This window comes from Pongo pygmaeus, chromosome 1, assembly GCF_028885625.2.
Source record: "Pongo pygmaeus isolate AG05252 chromosome 1, NHGRI_mPonPyg2-v2.0_pri, whole genome shotgun sequence".
Taxonomy (NCBI): Eukaryota; Metazoa; Chordata; class Mammalia; order Primates; family Hominidae; genus Pongo; species Pongo pygmaeus.
In genome coordinates this window covers 196549547-196563447 of record NC_072373.2, presented here as the reverse complement: position 1 = coordinate 196563447, position 13901 = coordinate 196549547, and the positions used below count along the sequence as shown (strand labels likewise).

Here is a 13901-nt window from a genome sequence, read left to right as displayed (position 1 = left end):
CTGATTCTTGGAACCAGAAAGTCTCCCTTAGCAGAGGTACTGTGTCAGTGCCCAATTGAATGAAACCGCTTCAATGAGGGTAAGGGCCTGTTGATCAGCAAACAGCTAACTTAGCCCTTCTCCCTGCACCTCGGACCTCCTACTCCTGCTCCTATCCACCTACTGAAGCTGTCTCAGTGGTCAAGGGCTAGATCAGGCCTAGAGTGCTGGGGTCTGAGTCTCAGCTTCCCTTTTCTTAGTGGACCTTGGACACAATCCCTTATGACTTTGAGATTCGCTTTCCTCCCATGTAGAACAATAATAAAAAGTGGTACTAATTTCACGAGCTTTAATAGGATTGAATGTGAGCCCAGCGCTTGGCACAGGGCAAGCGCCCCATAAAATGGCAGTTAGGATTAAAATCGAGGTTGCCGGCGGGGGCCCCGGGCAGGAGCTGAGTTTTGTGTGGAGCGGCGAAGTGGGGCAGCGGCGCGTTTGGCTTTGACTTCTGATCCCCCGAAGCGCTCTGGGGTCCTTTGGGCCCCACCCCCACCCACCCCACCGGCGGGTCTTGGGCTCCGAACCCAGGGCGCCCCGCGCACCGAGCCGTTGCGTTTGAAACCCACAGAAAAAATTCCCCCGCTCGACGACGGCGAGGGTGTGGGAGCTACTGGCAGGCAAATTGGTGGGAGCCGCCCGGCCCAGCCTGCCTTGCCGAATCAGCGCGCTCTTGAGCCGCTGGGCCCTTCCCGGTGCCCACCTGGCAGCGCGGCGCGGCTGGGGCAGGGGTCTGCTGGGGGCCGGGGACTGAGGGTTGTGGGCCCATCCACACACGCCTCATCCCTTCTTTCCGGGGGCGGCAGAGCAGCAGCGGGAGACCGGGAGCAGGAGGGGTAGGGCGAGAGAAAAGCAGGAACTGGGCCGAGGGTGGGGGCCGGGCCGTTGGCGCTCGCTCTGCGAGGGGCTCCCTGGGAACGCCCAGGCGAGCGTCTCCTGCGGGGCCCCGCCCCCCGAGTGCCTACCATGGTGCCAGGCCCGCACCCAGCCCTCCGCGTGGCTTAGCGGGACAGCATGGGCTGAGCCCAGGCGCCGCAAGTTGTCACGGCGGCGTCGCAAGGGGGCAGTGCCAGGGACTGTGGGGAGAGCCAGCCCTCCCCTTCCAGCTGTTCCCAGATGTCATTCTGCCCGCCCAGGCGCCTGGTTCCTGAGCCCCGGGGCATTCCACTGTTCCTAAGCTACTGGTTTTTGTTGACTTTTAAATATTTTCTTCTAAGGGAGAGGGGGAGGGAGGCAAAAGTCAGGAAAGAGCAAATAAAAACAAATCAAAATAATCCCTCCCCTCCCCAAAAGAAAGCTGTCCTCCACCCACCCCTCCCACACAAATAGAAGGCCTCTGAACCTAACCACCTTGCTGGAGCGAAAGCCAGACAGAACTGACCCACTTCTGCCAAGCCCCATCCTCATCTCCCTTTCTGGTGAATGAGGGGTGGTGGTGGATGTCTTCTAGCCCTGGGTGGACAGAGGGGCTTCCAGAAAGAGAGGAGGAGGATGGCCAGTGGGAATGGGCTTCCTTCATCCTCGGCCCTGGTGGCCAAGCGCCCCTGCGCCCTGGGCCCATTCCCCAGATACATCTGGATCCACCAGGACACACCCCAAGACAGCCTAGACAAGACTTGCCATGAAATCTGGAAGAGAGTTCAAGGCCTGCCTGAGGCCTCACAGCCCTGGACCTCCATGGAGCAGCTCTCTGTCCCTGTGGTTGGAACTCTAAGAGGCAATGAGCTTAGCTTTCAAGAAGAGTAAGTACCCCCCTACTCCGTTGGCAGCAAGGGAGGAGGGAGGAGATGAAGTCTCACCTTCTGGGGGAATGTTCTGGCCCACCGTTGAGGCTGGTGAAACCCTAAAGGCTGTATATTGCCCCCTCCATGGTCCTTTGTCCAAGCTTTATAGAAGAGCTGACCAAAGTTCTGAAGTTTCGTGGGTGAAGAGTCAGATTAGGGCTATATTCCAGGCTGTCTCTTCACCAGCCCATTAAGCAGACATTTCTCATCCTAAACGCATGTGAATCTGAGGTCCTTGAAAAACCACACTAGACAAGGCTAAGAATTATATGGCTTGTGGCTTGCCCCAGAAGCAACTAGAAGATCCTTTCCTTCTCCCACCTAAAGGCTAGGCATTCACATGGATGAGTCTGATGGTTTTAAATCACATCTGGAATTCCCTAATACAGGGAGCAGCTGTCCCATTCAGCCTCCACAGAAGCTGCTGCAAGAGCACACATCAAAATATTTACTGGGAAGGCACTGACATATTCAGAGGACATAATAGAAAATTAAAGTGCGGGAAGATGGCTGTAAATAGCCCGTTTCCGGGATGGGAAATCCTGTGTCTGGGAAACATAGAGCTAAGTGTTTCTCCATCAGGGCAAAGTTGGGCAGATATTGTTGAGGATGGATGTTCAAAAGGAAAGGAAGGAGCAGAGAGGAAAAAGGGACCTCATTAGGAAAAGAAAGTAAATCTGCTGTGGTTATTAATACTGCCGTTGAGCACTTATTTCATGTTTTGCATCTTCAAAGTGGACTGTAAACTTAATTAATGTTCCCAGAGTCCCTATGAAGCAGGTATTAGTGTCCCCATTTTACAGATGGATTAAGTGTTAATAATTAAGAGCTAATTAAAGACTAACCAATAATTAAGTGTTGCCTGCTCCAACACATGCTACAGCTCAATTCAGAGATGCTCTGGAGTTGGGGAGCCAGTCAGGCATTTATCAGCTGCCTCGGGTTTCAGGGATGCCTAAGCAAGAGCTAAGAAGAGAGGGATAACTTTAGGAGATATACCTAATGCTAAATGACGAGTTAATGGGTGCAGCACACCAGCATGGCACATGTATACATATGTAACTAACCTGCACATTGTGCACATGTACCCTAAAACTTAAAGTAATATAATAATAAAATACAATTTAAAAAAAAGAGCTAAGAAGAAAAGCTAAGTGTAACTGACACCCAGCTCTGCACTACCTGCTGTCCCTCTGTAGGCTCATTTACTTACTGCAGATGAAGGTGGAAGGCACTTTGGCTAGTCCTGCCTCCCTGCCCTGTGCTCAGCATGACAAGGCTCAGACAGGAATGGCCCATCTACAGCTAAAATCCTGCTGTCAGGCCCTTCAGTGGCACTGAGCCCTTCTCCCCTGCTCATTGCCATCTGCTCTGGGACAGGGCCTTGGCAGGAGGGCCCATGGGGCTGTGCTCTGCTCTCAATGGCCAAGGAGCTGATTGTCCACTTCATGGACCAAGGGTCAGTAGCAATTTCCAGTAGATGGCATCCTCTTTGCCAGGTCACACGGAGTTAATGGAAACAGACTCGAGTTCCAGTCTGCACTTGGCTGAAAATTGAACTGGTGCACCTTTGGCCAGCTGCTTGACTCCATTTGGCCTTTACTTCCTCATTTGCAAATTGAGGATGATATGCGCTGCCTTGTCCACCTCAGAGTTGATAATGAGGATCCAATGTGATGGGAGACAGGGAAATGAAAGATGCATTATACAAATCAGGCTGTCCTTAACATGTACTTCTTCAGGTTGGGATTTGTTATTGTTGTTGTTGCTTTTGTTGTTGTTGTTGGCTTCAATCTGGGGTTCACGCTATGCTCCATATACCTCAAGGTGCTTCAGGGGTCATTGTGGAGTCAAGTGGGCTGGTTTCTGGGCCCCAAAATCCATTTCAGCCAGAGCTGTTTAGCTTTTATCAGTTTTATTTACTGGAGTTGTGAGTAGGGCTGAATTTGAAAAACATGTTTCTGTTATTGAGAAGAGAGATAGGAAACCAATGACTTAGATGAATAAACAATATCCTAATTGTCAACCAAATGGAACACAATGAGCTATTCTTAAAATAAAGGCGGTGTGCTGGTGGAGTCAGATAACTCTGGTTTCAGATTCCATTTCAGCCCCATGCCATTTGAAGAATTTTTTACTGTTTAATTTAGCTAAACTTTGGTTTCCTCATCTGCCAAATGGAGATTAATACTATACATTTTGTAGGGTTGTTGGAATGATTAAATGGGATATTTAAACATTTATGGTAATAATTCAGATTTGTAAAAATTCCTTGCAATTCAGATGTGATCATTTCTTTAAGCTCTACAATTATTGCATGAGGTAGGTACTCTTTTAAACTTTCCATCTCTTTTTACTTTTTACTATGCAAATTTTCAAACACATAGAATAATATGGTGAATATCTATGTGTCTATCACTGAGTTTCAATAATTATCACATTGTGCCATTCTGGTTTCAATTGCTACCTCCACCCCTCCATTTATAAGTGAAATTACTTTTACAGATAACGTGGCTTAGGTTTGGAGGGGTTAATTTCTTTGCCCAAGGTCCTGCAGTTAGGAAGTAGTAGAGTTTCAGAAATGAAACCCAAGACCGCCTTGGCCCTCAGGCAATAATGTCGGCTGTCCTGTCTTAGAATCTGGGGCATCTTTGAATAGTCAAAATAGTTGGGAGTCCCATGTACTGAATGATCACACACAGAGTGAAAAGCCAGGGAGCTGTTCTTACTGTTTCTAGAATGCCTTCAGGTGCACAAGACATCTCTCAGCTGGTCTTTCTGCTGCTTAATTTGTAGACTTGGTTTTGGTGGTGTTTTCTTGTATTGGGGTAGATAGGTAAGTGCATTCCACGATTCTTTTTGGCCAGAATTTGTTTTTCTTGACTCTGCACCTATTTATCATAGGAACCCAGATATTTCAGATTTGAAAGAGATTTTTGAAGCCATCTTCTGCTGCTTGAATCCCCTCCTTAGTGTCCCTGCCAAGTGGTGCACTTGTACCACTTGTACAGTTTCTCAGATGGGGAGCTTACCACTTCCCTTTGCTGCCCCTTCCCTCGCTATGAACCCCTCAAAAGACCTTTTGCTTTCTATCACTGAAATATGTCTCTATCAAACTAATTCCCATTGATCTGGATTCTGCCCTTAGTACTCCAAGCCAAATCTATTTCCTTTTTCTTTCAATACCCCTTTAGATAGTGAAAGACAGCAAGACAGCAACAATATTCCTCCCAGAATATTTTTGTCTCTATAAGCTAATCACCCCTGGTTTTCTAAGTTTCTCCCCATGTGCCAATTTGGTTAGTTTCCTGTCCACACTCTTGGTCCTCGTGGTAGTGTAACTTTGAAAGCCAAGTACAGTAATCCAGGGGTGATCCAATCCATGTAGATTCGATCCTCCCTGTCTGCATTCTGTTTCCTGTTAATGACAACCAATACTACACTCACTTTTTTCCCCAAGTTGACTTTCACTCTATGGACACATTTTCAATTTCTTAATTCATTCACTCAATTATTTATTCAACAAATATTTGTTAAACATCTACTATATGCTAGAACTGTGTGAAAAACTAGGGGGATGGAGCTGTGAACTCCATTAATCCCTGCCTTCCTAGAGCTCACATTCTAGTATAGGAGAAAAAAGAAGCAAGTAAATACAAAAACTATGATAACTTCGGAATGTGAAAAGAATGGTATTCCCAGTGGAGGAGACCCATAAGAAACACATAAAAATAAACAAGATAATTTCGGTGACAAGTATGATGATGGAAATAGAGCACAGGGAAGTGATAGGAAGAGCTCCTTTAGTCTGGGTGTCAAGGAAGGCTTCTCTGAGATGTGATTATCTGGGCTGAGACCTGGGTGCTAAGAAGGAGCCAGTCAAGGGAAGTTCTGGAAGGAACGTCTGGGAAAAATGGAGAGCAAGGGCCAGGCGCGGTGGCTAAGGCCTGTAATCCCAACACTTTGGGAGGCTGAGGCGGGCAGAACGCTTGAGCCCAGGAGTTCGAGACCAGCCTGGGCAACATGGCAAGACCTCATCTCTACAAAAAATACAAAAATTAGCTGGGCATGGTGGCACACACCTGTAGTTCTAGCTACTCAGGAGGGTGAAGCGGAAGGAACACTTGAGCTCAGGAAGGTCGAGGCTGCAATGAGCCAAGATTGCACTACTGTACTCCAGCCTGGGTGACAGAGTGAGACCCTGTCTCAAAACAAAAACAAAAGGAAGAGCAAATGCAAAGACTGTGAGGTGGGAGTGAGCTTTGAGAGGGACAGTGAGACTGGAGAGTCAGGAGGGATGGGGACATGGTCATGGTATAAGTATAACAGAGACAGGCAGGCAGGGCCTCGGGAGGCCTGGAGGATCACTGTGGGGAGTTCAGATTGTATTCCACATGTTATGGAACACTTTTGCAGGTTTTTAGGAAGGGGTGTAACATGAACAGATTCACTAATGTTTGAATCTCTGTCCAGCTTCTGTGTGGAGACGGTTTGTAAGTGTGTGGGAGAGGAAGTGGGAGGCCTCTGGGAAGATACTGTCAGAGTCCAGGGGAGGCCTAATGGTGGCAGTGGCTGGGTAGGAGTGACTGCAGTAGGGATGGAAAAAGTGGAGGATTCAATGTGTGTTTTAAGATGAGCCAATGGACCTACTGATGATTTGGGTACATAAACAGAGACATTGAGGCTCACGCTCTGCTTCATGCACGAGTTCACTTGACAAACAAGGATGGGGCATGCATCACTATCAATGTGACTGGAGTGTTGAGACCCAACACTGGCAAACTCAAGGTGGGGAGTGTAGGGCCTCAGAGCAAAGGATTCCAACCTGTGGCCCATGGGGTCTCTGAAGTAATTCCCCAAATGCTGACAGCTGTGAGGATGTCTTTCAGGCAAAAGGGTGTAGAGAAGCTTTCCTCAGATTTTCAAAAAGGTGTTCACCCCTCCGAGAGGAGAAAACACTAGCCAAGAGCATTAGACTCTGAAGATCTCCAGAGCTGGTTTCTAGTCTAAGACATCAGCCTGAGTTCCATGTCTGAGTCTTGTCTTTATCACTCCCATCACCAAGTTTCAAGCTTTTAAAATAATAATGTTAATAAAAGAGGCTATGTATTCCAAGCTTGAGCCCCTGGTTGGACAGTGTCCCATTTACAAAGGTGGGGAAGAAATGGGGAGCAATGGGTTTTGGGGGAGAAATCAATAGCTCTGTCTAGTGCTGATTTAACTCCAAAATCTGGTTCAGTTATCTTTTAATTAGTCTTAAGTTTGGGCTTAGAGAATTGTGGCAAACCACTTATTCAAGGATTACTTATTCATTCATTCCCCTAATCTCCAAAACTTCAAAGCCTCAGAATGAGGTCTTTGGATTTGCTGTTGACTCCATTGCCCTAACTACAGAATGACATTTGTTCATTTCTTCATTCATGAATTCATTCAACAAACACAATTGCCTTCTCAGTACCAGGCCGTATGATGGGTCCCAGGGACACACAGATAAGCAGAACAGAAGCCTTTCCTCAAAGAGCTCCCAGTCTAGTGGGTGGCATGAACACAGATACATCTGACAACAATGACATTCAACAAATATTGCCAGGTGCGGTGGCTCATGCCTGTAATCCCAGCACTTTGGGAGGCCGAGGTGGGTGGATCACTTGAGGTCAGGAGTTTGAGACCAGCCTGGCCAACATGGTAAAACCCCGTCTCCACTAAAAATACAAAAATCACCTGGGCGTGGTGGCAGGTGCCTATAATCCCAGCTACTCAGGAGGCTGAGGCAGGAGAATTGATTGAACCCAGGAGGCGGAGGTTGCAGTGAGCTGAGATCGTGCCATTGCACTCCAGTCTGGGTAACAAGAGCAAAACTCTGTCTTAAAAAAAAAAAATAGTATGCACCTATTACTGAAATGTCTGAAAAAAATACAATGGTGGAAAAGCTGGGGACAGTCTCTGACTTCCTTTATGAACTTTCAACATCTTGCAAAAGGCAGATCGCAACACACTATAGTAAGTGTTCTGGTGATGAAGTGCCAGTGCCATGGAAGCACACTGAGAGGACACATGACTGAACGGACCGCGCTTGGTACTTAGGGAAGTCTTCCTCTGAGGGAAGCAATCTGAAGCAGCAACAGATGAGACCTTTGCACTGTGTGATGAAAGATGCGGGTGTAGTCTGCTGGTAGCAGGGATGTCATGATTAATAACTGCAAAGGTTTCCATAGTTATGTCCCCTAGCTAGGTCTTGAGAAGAGAGAAAGAACAGCCTACAGAAAAAGCCCGGCAGCAGGTGCAGGGAAAGATGAGAAGTTCCATGGGAGTGAAGTGTAGCATGTGTTAGTGACCGGGGGAAGGTGGCTCGAGCTTGCTGGGTGTGGTTGGCTTCCCTGGAGGCTTCCAGGCCCTCTGTCAGCACCCAAGACTTTCCCATTTACCTGTCATAACAAACTTGGTCTGCAGAGTGGAAAGGCTTTGGTGGGCATTATTCCAAGCCAGACTCAGGTAGGGAGATAAATCCACTGAAATAAAAGAAATCTGTTTAAGCATTTTTTGAAAAACAGAAGTGGTTTATTGATTGGCAGCTTTCTGAGGCTATTTGTTGCAAGAAGGAAGAAGGCTTTTTTGCACTTATTTTGGTAAACTTTCACCGTTGGCTTCCATTGGCCAGTTCTCCACACTGGTGAGCAAGTGATATTTGGGAATCCACTGGGCTTCCTTGCTTGAATTGCTCTCCCAACAAACATCTCTTTGTGCTGCTGTTACTTAAACAATTAGATGAACCCGACTTCTCTGGAAAAGTTGCTTGGAATACATAGCCTCTTTTTTTTTTTTAGCATTATTCTTTAAAAAGCTTGAAACCTGGTGATGGGAGTGATAAAGACAAGACTCAGATACGGAAACTCAGGCTGATGTCTCAGACTAGAAACTAGCTCCGAAGATCTTTGGAGTCTAATCTCAGCTAGTGTTTTCTCCTCTTGGAAGGGTCAATACCTCTTTGAAAATCTGAAAAAAGCTTCTGTGCAGCCTTTTGTCTGAAACACATCCTCACATCTCTCAGTATTTGGGAATGATTTCAGAGACCCCGTGGGCCACAAGTTGGCACCCTTTGCTCTGAGACCCAACCCTTAAGCAAGTGTCTCCCTCTCTGTTTTACTTTATTTTTTAATTTATTTTTATTTTTTAGATGGAGTCTCGCTCTGTCACCCAGGCTGGAGTGCAGTGGCGCGATCTTGGCTCACTGCAACCTTCACCTCCCGGGTTCAAGCAATTCTCCTGCCTCAGCCTCCCAAGTAGCTGAGATTACAGGCATGCACCTCCATGCCTGGCTAATTTTTGTATTTTTAGTAGAGACAGGGTTTCACCATATTGGTCAGTCTGGTCTCGGACTCCTGATCTCAGGTGATCCACCTGGCTTGGCCTCTCAAAGTGCTGGGATTATAGGCGTGAGCCATTGCACCCAGCCTTTCCCTCTCTTGAGCTTCCCAATGCTGGGTCTCAGCACCCCAGTCCCATTGACACTGATGCACCCCCGTTCTTGTTTGTCAAGTGAGCTAGTGCTGGCAGACACTGGCCCTTCCCTCCTCCAGCCTGCCACACGTCCTGGCAGACCCCATTCATGATGGCCTTTGGCGCCTTGCCTCCCTGCTTGTCTCTCCTCTGCCACCCTCACCACATCTCTTCTCACTGCATTGGGTGCCTTTCCCTCCAGGATGCCCTCCACCCTTCACCAATTTCATCTTCTGAAGCAGGTGAACAGCACTGCTCAGACATCTCTCATGGCTCCCATTGTCCTCTGGCCCCTTGGGCCTGGTTTTCAGGGGTCTCTGTAGTGGCCCTGCCTCCATCTTTAGATGCATGTCTTGCTGGTCTCCTGCACATGCTCTATAAACCAACAGGAGCTACCAGCAGGTGCATGTCACCTTGCCTTTGCTCATGTTATTCCACTACCAGGAATGCCCTTTTCCCATATCTCTGTCTATCTAAATCTTATCCATCCTTAAGGACCTAGAATAAGTGTGTTGTCCTCTAAATTCTTTGTTGCTCACATCATTCAACATTTTTCTTTCTCTTTTTCCCACATTACTCTTTTTAATTGAAATAAACAACTATGTTCCACCTCTTTCCTAAGTGTTTTAAGGTGGCCCAGATAACAAAAAATAAGGAGACAGGTGGATTAGAGTTCCAGCACACTTTCTAGCTGTAAGCAAGTTCCCCGAACTTTCTGTGCCCTATTTTCCTCATCTGAAAAAATGGGAAAAGTCACAGCGACTATTTCAAGGGATTACTATGGAAGCAAATGAAATGATATATGTAAAGCTCACACAGCACTGGGAATAAGAGAAGGACTCGATGTTCATCATCATCATCACCATTCCACCATCATCATTGTCATTGTCATGGATAAAATAACAGGACATGATTGATATGGGACAAGGAAATTTATATGCCAGGAAACTTAGGCTGAAGGGAAACTACTCAACTGATAACAACATCTGGTTTGAGATTCTTGGCAGCCAGGGCCTAAAGGGAGATCATAGCATTCGGTTTTCACAACTCATATTGTCTTCTAAGAGAAAGCAGAAGGGGTCATCATAAGAGACAAATGCTTCCCTAGCTCTGAGAACTACGTGGGATGGATCTTTTGAGGATGATAGAATGGAAGAATCTGTTTAAAATCAGCTCTCTTCTTGACCATTGGCCAGAGGGAAGGACACAGCCCCTTAATCGGGGCTATCAGCCCAGTTCCAGTGTGGGATTCTGATGAGGTGGTGGGCACCTGGCACATATCATGTGCTGCCTTGTGGCAACAATTCCTCTTTCACTACTGCACTATGGGCTTCTTAAGGGCAAGGTCTGTGTCTTACTCATCTTTGTCTCCCCAGTGCCCAGCTGAGTTCCTGGCACTTGGTGGCTATGCAGTGGGTATGAATAAATAAGGAAGTGAATGGTGAATGAGCCATAAAACTGCCACCACCCAGAGGTAGCCAGGATCGAAGCAAGGGGTCACGGTCATCAGAGGAAGCACAGAATATCAATAACTCAAGACATTGCAGGTTTTTTCCTCCTTCTGTCTTAGGCTGCAGAAAACAGAACTAACATTTTCTTGAGCACCTTATAGGTGCCAGGCTCTATATTTTAATTTTCTGCTTTATTTCACTTTCTTAGCAACCCTTCCCAGTAAATGGTCAATATTACTCCCATTTTATAGATGAGAAAGGTGAGGCTCAGAGAGGTTCAGCAACTTGCCCAGGTCATCCAGCTCAGAGGAAGCAGAGCAGGGATAAGAGTTTGATGTGGCTTCAAGGCTTGAGTTCTACCCGGAACCACAGGCCCTTCGGAATAGCCCTTCCACGTCTGCTTAGCACCAGGAGCCAAGAGTGGTGAAGAAAGATGAATCATGATTAACATCCTACTTCCCGTGTCCCCCTTCGTAATTTAATTTTATGGTTTCAGGAGCTGTGTTGCAGGTTGTGGGAGCCTGCAGAGATGGGCCACCAGTGGTTTGGTTTAATCCCCTTTTTAATATCTTTGTTGCAACGTTATTTCCAATTCAGCTCCCAAGTCACATTAAAAAAAAAACACCTCTTCCTTAGGGTAAGCCTTCCCTTATTAAACAGATTCAAATGAAAAGTTTTAAAGATAATTTGAACAATAAGAATCACTCTGTAGCTCTCAGCCAAAGCCTCTTTATTGCTGTATTTATTCCCTGGTATTTCCTGTCTCATTCCCCAGCTCACTGAATCCACCCACCGCCCCGCCCCCCACCACCCAACACTTCTAGTTCTTGACCAACTCACCTGTTCCCTGGAGGGAGAATCAGGTGGAGGACATTGTGGGGAGCAGGGTATCTCACTTCCACCTGACAATATACCTGCTAAGGCTGTTTCACCTGCCCTAATGAGCAGGAAATTATTGCAAAGCATCTACAGGGAAATTCTCACCTGGCTGGGTGTCTGCAAGTGCACCATTGCATCAAAACCAGGGTGAAGAAGTGGGATGCGAGATTCTGGGGAAAACGGGAATGCCACAAGCGGAGAAAGAATACCTGCTCAAAATGCAGACACCTGGGCCCCATTCTAGATCAGCTGAATTGCTATTTCTCCAAGGGTACTCAGGAATCTGTATTTGAAACCAGCACTACAGATGACTCATGCATGTGTGTGAAAGGTTCTCTGATACTTTGGAAGGGGGTCAAAGATGACAAAACCTTAGGCTTGAAAGATAACTGTCTGTCACATCTTTGAGAAGGAGGTGTTTCAAAGAAAAGTGTGGAAGGAAGGAAGGAGACTGACTTTTATTGAGTTCTAAGTGTATGCCAGAGACAATTAAAAAAATTTGAATCTACTGTGTGTGAAGACCTTTGGTAAGAAATTAGATGAACATCAAGTCCAGGCTTGGCATTCAGGGAGCTGAGAGATTTCACAGTGTTGCCTTCTTTAAGTCTGGGTATCACCATCCCCACTTTGCAGATGAAGAGACCGAGGTCTCCGTGATTTCCCTAATTGTATACCTTTAGTAAACCAGGCTCCTGGCTGTGAATCTGGGCCAGCGGGACTCCAAAGCCTGCAGCCAGGCTTGGCTCTCCCACACCACGCTGTCTCAGTCAGAGCTGCTAACATTTGCATAGCGCTCCTTACAATTTACCGAGTGCTTTCACATTCATCATCTCACTTAATCGTCACTGCGGCCTGGAGGGTGGAGGAGGGCTGGGGGTGGGGAGGCCAAAGCTTTCTCCAGCCCTAAGCTCAGTCCCCTGCCTCCTATCAGGAAAGACCCAGGAGACAGAGTTTAAGGGTTTTCAAGGTACCTTTGGGACACAGGTTCACAAGCCCTGGTACGGCAACTGAATGAATCTGCAATTTCTCTCAATTGTCCCTTATCTCTAAGCTGAAGGAAGTCAGCCTAGGCCCCCCAGATAGTGAGAGAGGTAGAATCCACCTTCCTTCCCTGTTTTCTTTCCTTCCTGCTGGTTTTCCAAGCAGGAAGGCTATGGTGGTTTGTGTGTTTGTGTGTGTATGTGCATGGGTATGGTGTGTATGTGTACATGGGTGTGTGCATAGGTGTGCACGTGTATGCATGGATGTGTGTGCATGTGTGCAGGATGTGTGTGGATGGATGTGTGTGCATGGCTGTTTGTGTGTACATGTGTACGTGTGTGTGTGCACATGGGTGTTTATACATGGCCGTGGTATATTTGTGTGCATGGCTGTGGTATGTGGGCATGGCTGCAGTACGTGTGTGCATGTGAGAATGTGTGTATGTGTGCATAGTGTGTGTGCATGACTGTGGTGTATGGTGGTGCATGGGTGTCTATGTGCCCGAGTGTGTGTGTGTGTGTGTGTGTGTGTGTGTGTGTGTGGCTATGGTGTGTATGTGGGGAGAAGGTACCTGGGCAATTCAGTGAATCTTGGATCTGGAGGAGAAGGAAGACGGAGGAAGACACAGGCAGCTTGGCAGGGATGGCCACCTCCCTTACTTCCACACTGGGCAGGGGCCACACTAGGGGCTGTGACATGCACCAGAGAAATAGGTGTCTGTCAGAGAACATGGGTCTCTGATCCCTATGCAGACAGGTAGACTCAAAAGTGCCCACCAGCCTTGGCCTGAGCCAGGGTGGGGCTCCACTGGAGAAGATGCTAGGTTGGACACCAGAGCCACTGCTTACATGATAAAGGGGCCTCTCCTAGCCTGGGGCGTTTGGTGACCTCCCTTTCCACTCACTGCCACAGCTCCTGCAAGTCCCCATGCTGGACACCTGCCTGTCCACTGGGTTCTGCCTTCTGCTGCCTCATCCTCCTGGCTCTTGGCTGGCTCCTGGCTGGCTCCTGGCCTCTGGCCCTGCCTGAAACTGAGGCTCAGAGAAGGGAAGTGAATTGTAGAAGGTCACCCTTCAGAAAGGACAGAGCTGGGCTTTGAATCCAGGTCTCCTGACTGCAAAGCCCTTGCTCTTTCTCCTTCTTCCACTGTTAGGGGAAGTGGAGGACAGGGAGGGGGTAAGAGGGGAGATTTGGAAGTCACATGGGCCTGGGGCCCAATTCCACCCCAACACTTCTTCTCTAGGGTCAATTTGAGTACATCTTTTAACCTTCC

General features: G+C 47.6%; 1 protein-coding gene across 2 annotated transcripts in view; it reads left to right on the top strand.

The window, feature by feature from the left end:
* Window positions 1–319: 319 nt before the first annotated feature.
* The window catches only part of C1H1orf94 (chromosome 1 C1orf94 homolog), a 42545-nt gene continuing 28963 nt past the window's right edge, over window positions 320–13901 (top strand). For both annotated transcript variants that reach the window (XM_054497037.1, XM_054497040.1), the window contains exon 1: window positions 320–1778. In XM_054497037.1, coding sequence (XP_054353012.1) covers window positions 1459–1778 — 320 coding nt within the window. In that variant the 5' untranslated portion in view covers window positions 320–1458. The remainder of the gene's footprint in view (window positions 1779–13901) is intronic.